At 40.7% G+C, this 15,702-nt stretch overlaps 1 protein-coding gene across 1 annotated transcript in view; it reads left to right on the top strand.

The window, feature by feature from the left end:
- VAV3 (vav guanine nucleotide exchange factor 3) overlaps nt 1–15,702 on the top strand; it is a 318,958-nt gene that overhangs the window by 211,580 nt on the left and 91,676 nt on the right. Inside the window, exons 18-19 of the mRNA XM_019479355.2 lie at nt 9,733–9,755; nt 13,429–13,474. Of these exons, the coding sequence (XP_019334900.1) occupies nt 9,733–9,755; nt 13,429–13,474 (69 nt within the window). The remainder of the gene's footprint in view (nt 1–9,732; nt 9,756–13,428; nt 13,475–15,702) is intronic.

Here is a 15,702-nt window from a genome sequence, read left to right on the forward strand (position 1 = left end):
GGATTTGCACTACGTGTAGTGCAGGTTCCAGACCAGCTGGAGCAGCTACTCAATCATCTGTGCTGGAGGAAAGGGGAGAGAGATGGGGGAAAACAGGGGACAATGCTGAGGCTGGATGGCGGGGCTCTGCAGGCTGGATCCAGCCTTTAGGCCATATATTTAACACCCCCACTGTACATATACATATGTAATAAGGAAAAGGAAGTGTAACAGGGAGAGGGAGAACAGAGGCGAAGTTCTGTATTTAGTTTTAGCAATAGGGACGAGAAGCTGTTATCTCACATTCTCCCTTTTATTATATGGACATGACATTAGTCAGTTATATAGCCTTACAAGTTTTCTGGTCCTAGAGATCCCAGTATTCCCTGAAGGACTTACATTAGATTTTGGATAACAGTGTTTGACTCTGTTTTTCAATCACATAAACAGTGTGTGTTTTTTACGTAGTATTTGAAGAACAATTTTGTCCTCTTGGGATTACTCCTAATTTTTATGTTTTTAATGGTTTACCTTTTCCCTAGCTTGATCAATAGCTGCAGATATGCTGGCTGCCCTCCAAACCAGCATTGACCAGCAAGTGCTAAAATCTCAGAATGCTGATTGGAATTATGCTATTTCATGTTTAACTTAAATATTGTGATTTAGCCTTTGTTAAAATATTCCCTTATTAAATAAGTAGTGTTCATCCTTACTAAAATCAAACAGTTACTCTGGGATTGGGATACCTGGGGATAAAGTCCTATAGTGAGCAAACGCTGCTTATCCTTCTTTGCCTTCCTATACAATACGAGATTGTAAATGAACCAGAAATAAAGGTATTCTAGTTTATAATTCTTTAAGGTATTTTAGTTTACTTTTTCTCCATTTTAAAAATATAAGTATAACCACTTTAATAAAAAATAATAAGTTGCCTATTCTATCCCTTATATTCTACCTGCCATTTAGTTAGCATGTAATCCCCAACTATTTCATTGTATAACACAAAACTCTGCAACTCCCAGTTGCTAATTTGGGTAATCACTCATTTATCTGGGTCAGCTGTTAATCCTGTTGCTTTTGTAGTAATAAGTAACTTGGAGAATGTGGCCCAGTTTTCTCCTGATTTCAGCCTCTAAATTAAACCCCAAATTGTGTAGAACAGATGCATGAAAAATAGTTTGCTGCCAAAATGGAGAGCTCTCTAAGTCCATGGTTACACAGTATATGCTTGAATTAAAATTGCTATTTGTAAACTATCTGAGGACAGATATTCTCTGACATATTTTTAAATAGCAGCAGTAAAGGAACTAATTTCTGTCCTGCTTTGCTGCTGGTTTAACAATCAGAAAAAATCTCGTGTCAGATTTGGAAAATGGGTATTTTGTAAACATGCTATTTCTAGTTATTTTACCAGTAGAATGAAAGATGTCTTACAATTTGACATTAAGCACCCTCAGTATGTTGCTTACATCACAAATTGTGGTGTTCAACAAGACTGTATCTACTATTAGGAATCTCAGAATATGATAGGGACAGGCCAGATTTTCAGATGTTGAGTATTTGCAACTCTCAGGAGAGAACTATGTCTTCAAGATATGTGATTTACATTGAACATGTTGCCAAAAGTGCTTTTGAGAGTTTCAGAATAATATACTATGGAAAAAGGATGTGGTTTTCCTTTACCTTGCTTTGATTCCTTTAACTTTCTTTCATAAATGATCTAGAAGAATGGGTGCATAATGAACACACTGGTGATAATTCACAGGTGATACTAAATTATTCCAGGGAGTCAGATCTCAAGATGATGGTGAAGAGCTGCAGAAAGATCTGTTAAGATAGTGATTGGGTAAAAAAGTAAAATTCAGTGTTGACAAGTACAAAGTAATGCACATGGGGAAAAAGAAACTATAGATACACCCCATGGTTCTATAAAAACATTGGTTCAGCAGGCAGTGGAAACCAAAAAAGTGGGTGCCAATCATTAAGGGAATTGAAATTAAACTGAAAACATCATTATGCCTCTGAGAGAATCTGTGGTACACCCACATCTTAAGTGTTGTGTGTAGTTCTGGGCCCCATGTCTCAAAAATGATGTACCGGCATTGCAAAAGATACAGAGTCTGCAGGGAGAGAGGGGCAGCAAAGATGAAGGGTTCTTGAGTTTGGAAAGGAGAAGATCGAAGGGGATGATAGAAGCCTATGAAGAGAGTGTAGGAGATGGACAAAGTGATTATGGAACTCTTATGCACAGTCTCAGAATACAAGAATTCACGGCACACAGTGAAATAAACAGGAGGCAGGTTTAAAACGCCCAGAGATGGTACTTTTTTAACATGGTATGTAGTTAACTGGTTGTCACAAGTTGTAGAGGCCAATAGTATACCCAGGTTCAAAAAGGGATTAGGGCAGGGGTCAGTTACTTATGGCCTGCAGGCTGGATTCAGCCTGGAAAGGCATTGGGTTAGGCCTGTAAATGTCTGCTCCAGTTTGCATTTTACTGAGGATGCACCAATCCCTAGCTGTTTGATCTGGTCCGTGTTTTGCTAGTGGTGGGCCAATTGCTTCCTCCTGCTCCAGCTTGAGTAGAGGGCTGCTCTTCCTCCCTGCAGTCTCTGTTCAATAAGTTTGCTTCTGAGGGGAATGGTAGCCCAATTACAAGCTGTGGCTTACATTAGTAAAAGGTTGCTGATCCATAGTTTAGATAGGTTCATTGAGCACAGGTCTGTTGGGACCTAGTGAAAAGAAAGTCAGGAATGTATGTTCTGAAATCCCTAAGCCAGTGATAATTGATGCCAGGGAAGGTATGACAGCCAGGGAGTCTACTCCACACATGCCCTGTTTATATAGTTTTCCTTTAAAACATTTACTTCTTGCCACTTTCAGAGACAGGATACTGGATGAGAGGGACCCACTGGTTATTTAAAGTGAATGCTGGAAAAAAAAGTCAGGAATTGGCCAAAATCACCTCTAGATTCCCATGTACTTGAGTTTGCCTGCAGAGCACTATGGATCAAAATGAACCTTAATTAACTAAAAGTATGAATTTATAGTAGATTAAATTGCATTAATTTTTCTTATAGATGCACTTATCCAGATTCAATGTGGCCTTAGCTTTACTTAATTCATTTGGGTATTAAAGTAAAAAATAAGCAAAATAAGCAGCCTTTAATTCTAAAAAAAAGTCCACATGTTTAATGCAGGTTACTTAAACTTGATTCAAGTTTCATTTTGATTAATTTTCCTAATTTTTTATTGTACTCAAGTCCTAAAGTTTCCTTGTACTCAAGTGATTAGCGAAGAGTGATATTTAAAATGACAAGCACTGTGTATGTTTCATACTAGCATCCTGGAATTCTTTACTAAAAAAATAGTGAAACTTAATGGAAATGCAGTGCTAAAGCAATTGGTATGAATCATAGTAGGAATGAGATGCAACCATTTTAAGAACCTTGTCAGAAGGCATGAGTACAAATCTGACTGCTTGGAACCTCCAAAATGAAGCATGAGGAAGAGATGAGACACTTGAAACAAGCACTATCACAGCAACAGTGAAATGCTGGGACAGAAGAGAGCTTCATTGGATATCCCAGTTAATAGCAGCATTTGCTTTTAGCGTGTTAACATCCAGATCTCTAAATGGCATAGTTTCTGCTGACAGAGTGTATGATGTTGTAGGAGGTGTGTATGAACATTTCTGAACAGATGAAGCAAAAAATATGCCAGTGAACACAAAATCAAGAGGCCCAGGTTAAAGCAATTCATAAGGACCATAGAGGATATAGGATAGAAAGAATGAAACTGTAGAGTTGTTTAGAATAGATGTAGAGATTTTTAATGAGAGATTTTTTGTGGGGGCAGTATTTATCAGGTGATTAGTTTGTGGCTCTTAGATGATAGGTAGGTTTGATGGAGAGAGACTAGTTCAGTGTAGACAGAACTGCTGTGGGTCTAATACTGGTGTGATGTAGCAGAGTTACAGTAGCGTTATACTTGTTTACACTTTTACAATTTTGGCCATAGTTTTCAGGAACAGCATCTTTGTTATTTTGGAGTAATGGAATAACACAGTATTTACTTTGAACATCCGAAACGTCATGGAAGTTTTATCTCCATAAAACTTTTTTCTGGGTAAAATGTGTACTATGCAATTAACACAGAATCTTTATTACCTTCCAAGGTTACTGATTTCTTTGCATCACTATTAGTCCTAAATATTAGAAGTCAGTATTCAGGTTCTTTTCCTTCAGTATATCACAAACATTGTGATGCTGGACTCATGTTATTGTGAATTTTGAAATTCAGTCCTGGATTTTTCTTTATGATATACACAAAAAAGGAGCAATGAACAATTGCAAGCATTAAAAAAAAGTTTTGTTTACTGAGCAGCACTGTCTTTTAGAAGGACTTCCTTCTGTCATCTGTGAAGCCCAACTCTTTTAAAATAAACTTTCCTCACGCCAAGACAGAAAAAGAGACTTATTGGAATTCCAGTATTAAGAGCATCTGGTAGTTGAAGATAAAAGTTAAAACAACAAATTTTACCCCCTCTAATTGTGTGTGTAAATATTTATGATTATTAAGCTACTTACCGAGAAGTGGCTTTGTGCAGTTTTAGTGTAATTTATAATACCTGGTGGATATGGTATACAGGAGAAAAGGGAGTTTTGCCTTTAGGGATTCTAAATGATGTAAGTGCCAAAATTGTATCGACTTTTAGTGCATTTGGACACACACTACCCATAGGATAGTTACAGATGTTACACTTCTAGTGTGATAAGCACATAGAAAGTGCTCTACAGCCATAACTAAACAGTGTTCATGGCACATAGAGTGCTATAAAAATGGTGGATTCTGCTCTAAGTTAATCCTGGATTGATGTGGTATCAGGCTAAAGTGCTTTAGGTTAGAGTGCATTTTTGAAGTCTGTACTACATCATCCCATCACACATCAAGGTGGGTCGCAGTCCACTGACATCCTTGGGGCTAGGGTTGCCAACTCTGTTTGAATCTATTCTGGGAGGTTTATCACATGATATAATGACATTAATGAGTCATTACTTCAGGAAAGCAAATGAACATTACTGTTACATTTTAAAACCCCACTGGACTACTGTATAAATCGGATTCAACATTTTAATATTTATTTTAATGAATGTCCTATCATTTATCTCCTGGGTGATTCTCAGCATTCTTCTGGAGATTTATGCCTAATTCCTGGAGACTACAGGGCAATCCTGGAGGGTTGGCAACCCTACCAGGGGCCCGTCACTGGGCAGGCTACTAGCCTCAGCCAATATTTATCTGTTCCAGGTGACCGCTGGCCCAGTCCTGCCCCTGGGCTGTCACAGAGAGGAGATAGAAAAGGCTCTCTCCTTCTCTGTGCAGCTGGGTGGAGGAGGAGGACAGAGCCCCTTGCTGCACAGGCCACCCCCCAGCTTGCTGGCTTGGGGGTGGGTGCAGGCTAGGTCCACATGGCAGGGGGGCTCCATCCCCCTGCCACCTGCCTCACTCTCAGGACAGCTGTGTGGCAGAAGGCCACCTCTGTTTCTCCCCAAAAACTCTGCTCTGTGACAGTTTGGTTAAGATGGGCTCTACAGAGGGTACACACCTTACCCTATCTCTTTAGGTAATCTGAGCTGGATACATTCCTGAGGGAGGGGGGAAACCTGCTCCCTCTGCCTATATGACTGGCATCACATACCTGGGTGAGGGGCTTGGGCTCCCTCAGGAGCTAGGAACTGCCAGTCTGCCCAGCAACTAGTGATGCATTTCAAATTGGTTGGCTGACAGCCAACAGGTGCTGGTCTCCATTGGACCAAGTAAATGAGGTCATAAGGGCTGTATAAGTTAAGGACTGCCCAGGAGGAGGGGGCAGCAGCCATGAGGAAGACTCAGAGAGAGAGAGAGAGAGAGAGAGAGAAGAGCTGAACCATCTGAAACTTGCTCTCTCTCTCTCTCTCTCTCTCTCTCTCTCTCTCAAAACCCATGATCAAGGAACTGCCTGCCTCCAGAAGGAATCTCCACCTGCCTCTGGATGATACTTGTGAGTGAGCTACCTGAGCTCTAACTAGATATATAGCTTGCAGTAACTCAGATGCGTGATCAAAGGCTACCCAGCCATGCCAGTTTGCTCTATGGGATTTCTCTGATATTGCTGTACCCTGTACCCTATTCCAACCCTACCCCTTGTAACGAATAAAGTTCTCCTTTGTACCTAGCATGGGAGACTTATTAGGAGTGGGTCTAGATTATGTCTTGGGGTCCCCTTGGTTCGGCTGACTGAGGGAGACCACTACTTGTGCTTCTGACTGAGAGAAGCATCCCAAGTTCCTGAAGTGAATCAAGTACCCTTGAGGGCTACTAGGCCTGTGTTTCCCAGGGTGCGCAGAGCCAGAATGAAGCCCATCTCTGGGTGGTGGCAATGTTACTCCCAGGCTAGCGAGTGTGCTCCAGGAAGGGGGTTGGCAAGATGTGAGGCACCCCCAGGCAGGCACTTGGAGCGTGGAAGGTGGTCGGGCGCACTGAGGTGGGTGGCTCAACACAGGAGTGCCACCTACTGGCCTGCCATAAGCTGTGTCTTGGAGCTGTGTGTGTGTGGCTTCTCATTGTGCTGGGCACTGGGGGTGGGCAAGTGGAGGAACAGAGCCCCCCTGCCATGCAGGTTCCTCTGCAAGACCTGAGCCTGCAAGTTGGAGGCGGGGCCACCATGGCAGAGGGCCTCTCTTTTCTATCCCCTCCCCACCCACCACCATCCTGACAGCTGCAGCCTATAGCCATGTGTTGCTTTCTACTGCTCCAGGAACTGGGAGCAGGTGGGTGAAGGAGAGAGGGAGTGGATCCCCCTGGGCTAGGGACAGATATTACACATAAACTGATTTAAGTGATCAGAAACTGGTTTAAACCTGTAACAGAACAGATGTTCAGTGCACGTAAATCAGTTTCAAAATGGCCAAAACTGGTTTAAGATAAACTTGTTTCAATGTAGTATCAGACTTAACTGATTTGGGTCAAACTGGTTTATACAGGCCCCTTCCTGAGAGTCCAGCAGAGTCCCCCAGCATCCCAGGTGCTTTGCAGCCCTGGACTGGGCTGGGCTGTGCTTGGCTGTGTTTGGCTGTGCTCTCTGTTCTAGAGAACAGGGCTGGCCCCACCCCTCTCCCACCTAGCCAGAGCTCCAGTGGAGACTACAGGCACAGCAGGGTCTGTCTGGCTTCCCCCTCCTCTCCACTCCCAGGCTGCTTGCTTCTTGTTGCTCAAGCAGGGATCCTTCCCTCCCATCTCCTGCAGCACGGACCCCAGCCCCATGGACCCTAGGCATGTGGTGTGCTAGCTAATGCTGAGAGGTGTCTGTGTGTGTGTGCATCTCTAATTTCACTGGGACAAGCAGACAGAACAGTATCTGCATAGGGATTTTTGGAGCTAATCAGCAGGTCAGCTGGTAATGTCTCCCCGTTCCTTCTTTGGAAAAAGCTGTTTAAGAAGAGCTTGAACTAATGAGAGAGACTTTTGTTTTGTTGATGGGCTGATAAACACTTTTATTAGCTCCTTGCTGGCTCCCTCTCCTGTTAGGTTTGTAAAAAGTATGAATAAGCAGGGAGAGGGAGATTGAAAAGCTCAGTATCATCAACAAATGCATGCACTGTATGCCCCATCACCCGTCTTTGCCTCTGTGCTAGCTGGGGGCCGGAGTCTTGCAACACTCCTGCCGCTTGAGCAGCGAGCAGGGAAAAGCTTGGGACTGTGCAGGCATGGTGAGGGTTTAAACCCCTACCTAATCAGAGGTCCTGACAGGGCCTGGCCATGCCTCCCCCCAGCTCAGCAGTGTGGAAGTGAAGGGAGGGCTGCTACAGTGTCCTCCCCACCCAGCTTTTAGCCTGAGCCACTGCAGGCATGTGCCTGCAATTCCTCAGTCCAGAGAGAATGTCTGTGCAATGGCAAACTTATTCAATCTAGGCACGTTAGACTAACCTACAAAGATTGAATGAATTCAGGCTCAGGATTTTTGAATGTCTGTCTCTAGCCCTGCTGTGCAGGTCGAGCCCTGACCCTCCTCTGTTTACCCCTGCCCCCCAAGACTTGTGCCTGCAAGTTGTTGTGAGCCCACATGGCTTCCTTCCTCCCCCTTACCTCTGAGCAGCCAGCACTGACATGGTTTCCTTCCTCCCCCTCACCTCTGAGCAGCCAGCACTGACAGCAGCCAGCTGGTGGGGTGGCAGGGCTGAGAAGAGGGGCTGTACTGGCGCATTGTGGGTGGCTGGCTGCTCAACTGGGCTTGACATTCTCCACGAGCCTCCTGGGTGGCACATGGGAGTGCCCCCAGCCTGTGGCCTTAGCCAGTACAGGCAGGCTCTGATTGTTACACCCCTGCAAGCAGTGAAATCTTTGCTGTTTAGTTCCTGCCTAATCTAGAACACTTTGAGTAAAGTGCAATACTTAGAGTGCTTCCATTTGGGGGGTTTTTGAATGTTTGCACCTACCATAGTTTTGTGGAAAACCCTACCCTTTAATAATCTCAAAACAACTCCTTTAATTTCTTTTCCCTGCTTATTTACTGCAGAAAAGTAAATGACTTTTGGGAAAGCTGAACAAAATCTTTGCAGCTATTTTTTAAAATGATAGAAGTATGATAAAAAAAGTTTCCCTACTACTTCCTACATGCAGAAAACGTGTACTGCTTATAGTGGCAAGTATTTGATCCTTCCTGTTTCCTGCTGGGTTTTCTTGTTTTATATTATTACTATTGTCAACACATAACTTTGTATTTTAATAAAATGTTAACCATTGCATGATTTTGTTCTATATTTTAAACTTTCAGATACCTTTTTTAGCTTTAGCAAATCAAAATCTGGGATTTAAAATTTCATATTTGCTTATTTACTATATGGTTTTCATTGACAAATGTGTGCCTTACCATATTTTACAGACCAGGCATGTGCAGCATGTAATTTTCCTTACTGAACCGCACGCATAGTTTTAGAGAACAGCACATAGAAATAAACACAGCTGTTGCATTTTGGTGATAAGGCATTGAAATAAAATCTTGAGTGCATGAATGGGTTTATGCTGATCAGATCACACATTCCATAAAGTCCTGCCTGAATTCATGGGAATGTGTGGTTTTCTGTTTGAACACAGACATTGACACACTGATGCAGTTATTGTGATAATCCAGAGAATTTTTTTTTCTTTTTTTCTTTCTTAAATGGAAGAAAAGGAGAAAGTTCACCCAGAAAGCAAAACAGAACCCTAAAGTATATTAATGCAATGCTAAGGTTAAGAATCCAAGTACTGTACATAAAACTTGGAGAACTTCAAAATTAAAGACATAAGTTTTAACAGCTGTGCAGAATACTGTGAATTCTCACAAAAATGAGAAGAGGTACAAGTTAGACTTGTGAATAGGAACTTCAGAATTTGCGAACATTTATACTGTGGGTTTGAAACTTGTAATAATCATTTATAAAGATGTAGTTAATTTTGTTTGGCATGCAACTGTTGGAAAATTCCACATAACTCAGAAACAAGCCATTTACAACTTTGATTCACTGTTACCTGAGGAGCCAATAAGCTGAGGGAACACTGTTAGCAAAACAATAACTAGCTCAGCCCCGGGGCTGTTGAAACATATTACAGGTATCGGTTAGCAAAACACAGCAGTAGTGTGTTTTTACGCAGCACAGTACAGACTGACATTATTATATAAAAGATCAAATGTACAGCCACTGATAATGCCAATTTTTACTTATGTTTCAGAACACGGGACTCTGAAACACAAGGTAAGGATTCGTTTTTAATTTTATATGGTACTTGTTTTGTTGCTACGTACAAATTGCTCATTGCCATAGATATTTTTTTCTGTAGTTAACATCGTATTTCTTCAGAACTGTGTAAACTAGCAATAGAAATTGCTCCATGTGCATGCATTAGCAATTGGACGCCTGTGTGTTTAAAGTAGTTTCTATGGAGATTTGTTAATGTTTGTGATACAAGGAAAGAGAAAATATAAAATAACATGGTTACTTTAAGTTCGGGCCATCTCTAATTGCAGTTCTCTGACACAAATCTAAAAATGGAGATGAAACTATCCTGAGTTAAAACTTAGAAATTCTGCTACATTATTATGCTAGTACTTTAAATGGGTACAGTTCCACAGGTTACCAAATTCTGTGAAATTTTCCAGAAGAAAGCAGATTTTCCCCATAAATTCCATTCTTGTCATAGAGGCAACCAGTGGCCATAGTTTTTATATAATTTTGACAAAATAATGAAATGACTAGCTAATGTCCAGAGAAGTTGGTTGGTACATGTGATCTGTCATTACAAAACTTTCTGAACATCAAAAGTTTCACTGCAGCTGAGATATCTTGCTGCAGATTCTGCCACAGTAGACAAAAAAGCTGTAATTTCCACTTGTTTTGGCAAGATGGAGACAGTGTTTGAAATCCAAGGCACCATAGTATATTCCTAGCATTCATTTTGGGTCAGCAATTTATGCAGCTTTGTGATTTAAACTAGCACTATGTATATAATGCTAATAACATTATTGGATATGTTAGCTGCTTTTTATGCTTGCATGCTTTCCTAACCATGTCTCAGTTAGGCATTGCAAATCAAATGACAATTATTACTGGCATGACAGATGTAAAGGAGGATTAACACTGACTGTTAATAACCACTGATATACAATTAAGATGGCTAGTTTCTGTGTTGTTGCACATTTCCACTGAGTTTCCACCGCATAGTTGCTATATTGAGAATAAAAACTACCTTCTGACAAGTGCTCATTGGCCTATGTATACAGGATGGTTAATTCAGTTCAACCTCTCCTTGGCAAGTGTCCTTATCCCTAAAAGGCTATTATAGCCGGCACTAGTTTTTACCATTATTGATAGTTTCAATGTAGATGCCAAGATTAAACAGGTATAAAAATATTCTGTTTCCATTCAGTGGATCCAGCTAGAAGCATAAAGAAACACTGTCAGAGTTTCAAGGAGTGGAGAGAGAAGGGGTAAAACCTTGAACTAGCACAACAGCAGCATGGGTTTACATTTATGATTAGAGAACTTAGTGGCTTGTGCTGTAAATGCACTTGAGAATATGTGTTGTGTGCTCTGTATAATAGGACACTCAGTGGCAGCCTGTTTACTTCACTTTCTGTCATGTGCTGCCTGTTTTACATTATAAATATTTCTCCTTAAAGATATCTGTTATGCATTAGTATTATTAAATACCAGAATCTAAAATTTGATAGGTTTGCTTAAATTTATTCATCATTGGACATGAAATTCATGCAGTTTTGAAAATTGCTTACTGTGTTTTATGGACAGAGTTGCTCAACTGTGTCAGGATAATGACAGTGTGTACATACATGGCTAAATGAGGAAAATGTTTACCCTAATTATATCTAATCCCTTCTCTCCCCATGTTCCTTGCCATGACTTGATTACAAAGGCCTGTAAGAGAAGGTCCTTCTTTTGATGGGGGTCACAGTCTACTGACTTTTATGTAGAATGTAAAATGTTTGGAGCCTTAAACTCATTTGTTACAGGGCCCTTTTGTACCATTCTGGCCATGCATTGATGCCTTAAACTGAGTGTAAAATTCAGCTTTAGGGTTCTGTAAAGTGCCCTTTTTGTAAATGAGGACAAACCTTTAAGGAAAGGAAAATAATCTAGGTAGCATATCAGTAAGATCTACTGATAACATGAGAACAAGCAGTTAGTATCTCTCCAGACTCTTCCAGTAGTTATTCTTGCTATATTTTTACACTCTATTCTTTTCTCTAGTGAATCCAATTATTGCTATACCAACAGCTGCCACACTGGGTTTGGCCACAGAAAAAAATTGCTACCCACATATGGACCTTTCCCTAGCTTTCTTCTCCAGTCCCACACGATGGCTTCTTTCCACTCAGTGTCTGTCTGAATAAACAGCAAAGCCTCTAATTTTGAAAAGTAGATACAGAATCATGTGTCAGTGTAAAACAAGGCTGCCCTGAATTTGAGGGTCTGGCTTTTGGTCCAACAGAAAAGATTTTTTTTCTTGGTTTCATAAACCCCAGAATTTCTATTGGAGTAAAATTATCTTAGCCTCCCTACAGCCATTATGGCTGATGGTGGGTTTTCAGGTTGAATGGAAGGGTACAGGTTAGAAATGGCAGTATTTAGAAGAAAGTACTTTTATCACCAAACTCTTCTATTCATCGCTCCCCCCCCCCCCCCCCATTACTTTGCATGTGATGGGAAGGAAGGCACCAGAGTGATGGGGAGCAAGTGGCAAGGGGTCAGGCACAAGCATGTGCGGGGCAAGAGGTGGGGGAACAGACAGCAGGGGCAGGTGGCAGATGGGTTGGGGAGCAATTGGCAGGCAGGGCAGCAGATTTTGAGGGCAGTTATAGGTACAGGGGGGTAAGGGGTAGTGGTTTGGGTATAAATGTAAGACAACCCTCCAATAATTAGATTCTAGGCACGTAAAATTGTAATAAATTTATAATTTTCCATGATAGAATTTTATTATTGGGAGATTATCTTAAATTTAAAGTTATCTTGGATTTGGGTAAATATAGTATCCTCTTTTCTCATTGCAGCTGAAAACAGTGATTTTTCTCTCCATTATGGTTGTAAATAGCCCAAGACTCAAAAACTCAAAATTGTCTTCAAAGCCGTCAGTGCTAAGTAATTTGGCTATGCTCAGGGATGCATCATTCTGGCTTTCTTCATTGCTTATCCTATACCAGTAGGACTCTGCAAATATTCTGAGGAAAATAATTGTACCCTTTGTTCTACATCTGTTGTTTTTTTTTCTACTTGGCTCAGGAAAAAAATGCGCTGTGATTGCATGAGCCCTCATGCAAGCTACTAGTTGAAACAAGTTTGAGGCAGTATATTCTTCACTAAAGTTCTTGGGGGCCTACTTTAATGTGGAGAGCTGTGAAACAGCTACAAATCAGAACTTACATATAAATAAACCTCAAGCTTGTGGGGTACTTTGGATGTTGAATATTGTGTGTACCTTAAAAATAGAATAGTTTAGTATTTCATGGGAGGATTTCCAATTTATGCTCCTTTTAGAGAGGGTCTCAGTATCAGGATTGCTAACAGCCTTACCAGCCTTGGTATGAAGCAGGAACAGCATAAAGCGCCCCCCACCCCCCTACAACAGTACCTTCTTTTACATCCTGTCTCACTGCATTTCTTGTCTTAAACTTCCCCAGAGGCAGACCATGCCAAAGTGTAGTTTTTCACTATAAAATAGTTTATTACAATCAATAACCCTAAAAATAATTTTCAAAGTATACTATTTCTGACAGGTAAAGATAACTTTAGAATAGAAACGAATGTTTAAAAAAAATCAGATTATCTGGTAGATTACCAAAATACAAAGAACACAGTATTCAAAAACAGAAATCAGTTTATTCATGTCTCTTTATTTGTATTTTTTTCTATGTAGAAACCAACTAATGGAATTCGAAGAAGCTCTAGACATATGGACTCAGGTTTGTTTTGTTTTGTCTTAATAATTCACCATTTGAATTAAAAATGAGGATAAAAAGCTTCAAGTCGTACTATCATGCTGTATCATGATCATCATTACAAGATTGCAAGTATAAGTATAATTGCCTGTATTTTTTTCACTGAGATCCTAAAATCTTGCATGTCTAAATGAGCTGCTTGACTGTCTTCTCAAAGCTATAGTTAGTTATCTGACAGAACTCTGATTCCCTTTTTTTTTTTTTTTTTTTTTTTTTAACTTCTCTTTTTATGAGCAGTACTTGCACTGTTTTGTTTGCATACTGAAAGGCCTCTGGGCTTATGGTTAACAGATCCCCTACCCTTTTGCAGTCTTCTGTTTGAAAATCAAACCAAATAAAAAGACAAGCAGCTATTTATAAATCTTAGGGTCTAATCCTGCAAAGTGCTCTCAGCTCTTCTAAAGGGTATTCTGAAAAGCTGCTCTTCAGAAGGAGTGTAGAGTTTACATGGACTTTTAAAGGGACATTATTTCACTATAGCTTATATCAGATATTGTTAGAGAATCATTGACAACATTCTTAAGGAAAAATTAAAGGTTTATTTACAACCTGTACGCTCAACTGGGTGAGTACCTCCTCTGGAGAGTAATTATTTGTCTGAATAAAATATATAATGGTACTAAACAGAAGACCTATTTAATGATGAGAGAATTTTTGGTATAATTCTTACAGTAATTATGTTTTTGTTCTTTACATATTTCTTTTCACAATTTAATCACTAGAGAGTTATAATGTGGATGGTAATAGTATTTGGTGTCAAACCAAGTTATGGATTATGCAGTGTGTGGTGGTTTTTTGTTTTTTAATGTGGATACCTGAGAATAATTTGTGTACAACATTATATAGTGGAGCAGCTTGGTGCCATCATAGATTTTGGCAGAGCTACATGTTTGGTAAAAGCAGGTTTCGAGTTGTGCTGCAATTATTACTGGCGTTCAGCTGCATAGGCTTTAACGCTCTAAATACTGTAAATACTTGAAACAAACCACACCCTTTTGTCGGTTTGAGACATTTTGGAACATGTATAGTTGCTTTGTTGCCATTAGCAAAATATTACTTCACTCTGCTTTTTGATCAGTCTGTGTGCCCTATTTGTTCAAAAAATATGAAACTATTTAAAAGAATTTAAACTTGTAATATGTGAATTCATAAGAAGAAATAGCCTAAAAAATAAGTCAAAAGCAGATAAGAATCTAGTGGATCAGTTTTACCAAAGTAATATGAGTTTTCACTACTCATTCAGACCCAAGGTTTTTAAACTCAACTAATGTTTGGTTTCTACAATGCTATTTGGGCACCTAAATAAAAGTAGCCTGATTCAGAGGTGCTGAACACTGAAGTTTGGTAGCAATTGGCATCCTAATTAACAGGGATCCTGGTTTTCTCTGTTTAAAAATCACAAATTCTCTGATAAAAATTTAAAATTCTCTGATTTAAACACCCAAATCCATGTTTAAAATGAAATAGCACTATCTAGCTATCTACTAGGGCTGTTCAAAACACCATCATTTCATTTTGCCATTTTGAAAGGACAGTGTTTTGTTTTGTTGTTTCATTCTGTTTCGAAGCACTGTCCCATTTCATTTCGTTGAAACTTTCGCTGTTTCGACTCGTTTCGATGTTTTGCCCATAAGCTATAATGGGGAATCATGAAAATACCTAAAATATTGTCATTTGTTGCCTGATTTGGATGCAGATTGCAGGGATGGTAGTGCCTTCTGAGGGCATGAAGCCTGCCAAGTTTCAAGGAGATAGGTGCAGAGGTTTCTCAGAACCTGCACCTCAAAGTCTTGAAAGCAAAATTTGTGACACTTACTGGCATCGGCAGACTCCTGTCATTCGGCGCACAGATCTGGGGGATTGCATCCCCTGAAGGGCTGCAGGGCTGTACCAGACTCCTCCCGGGGGTGCGGGTCTCCAGATCTGCGCCAGATGACATCAGGCTGCTGCTGCTGCCTGGAACCAGCACCAGGTGCAGCACGTGCCCAGCTCCATGGAGCTAAACCCAGTGCCGGGAGGCAGGCAGAGTTGGGGGTGCGCTCAAATCAGAATGCAGCCCCGGCTCTGCCTGCCTCCTGCCACCAGGCTGCACTACGATTGGCTCTGCCAGCCCCACGGAGCGCAGCCTGGTGGCAGGAGGTGGGCAGAGCTGGGGCTGCACTCCCCGCTGGGCTGAGCTACATGGGGCTGTG

The sequence above is a fragment of the Alligator mississippiensis genome, chromosome 5 (genome assembly GCF_030867095.1).
Source record: "Alligator mississippiensis isolate rAllMis1 chromosome 5, rAllMis1, whole genome shotgun sequence".
Lineage (NCBI taxonomy): Eukaryota > Metazoa > Chordata > Crocodylia > Alligatoridae > Alligator > Alligator mississippiensis.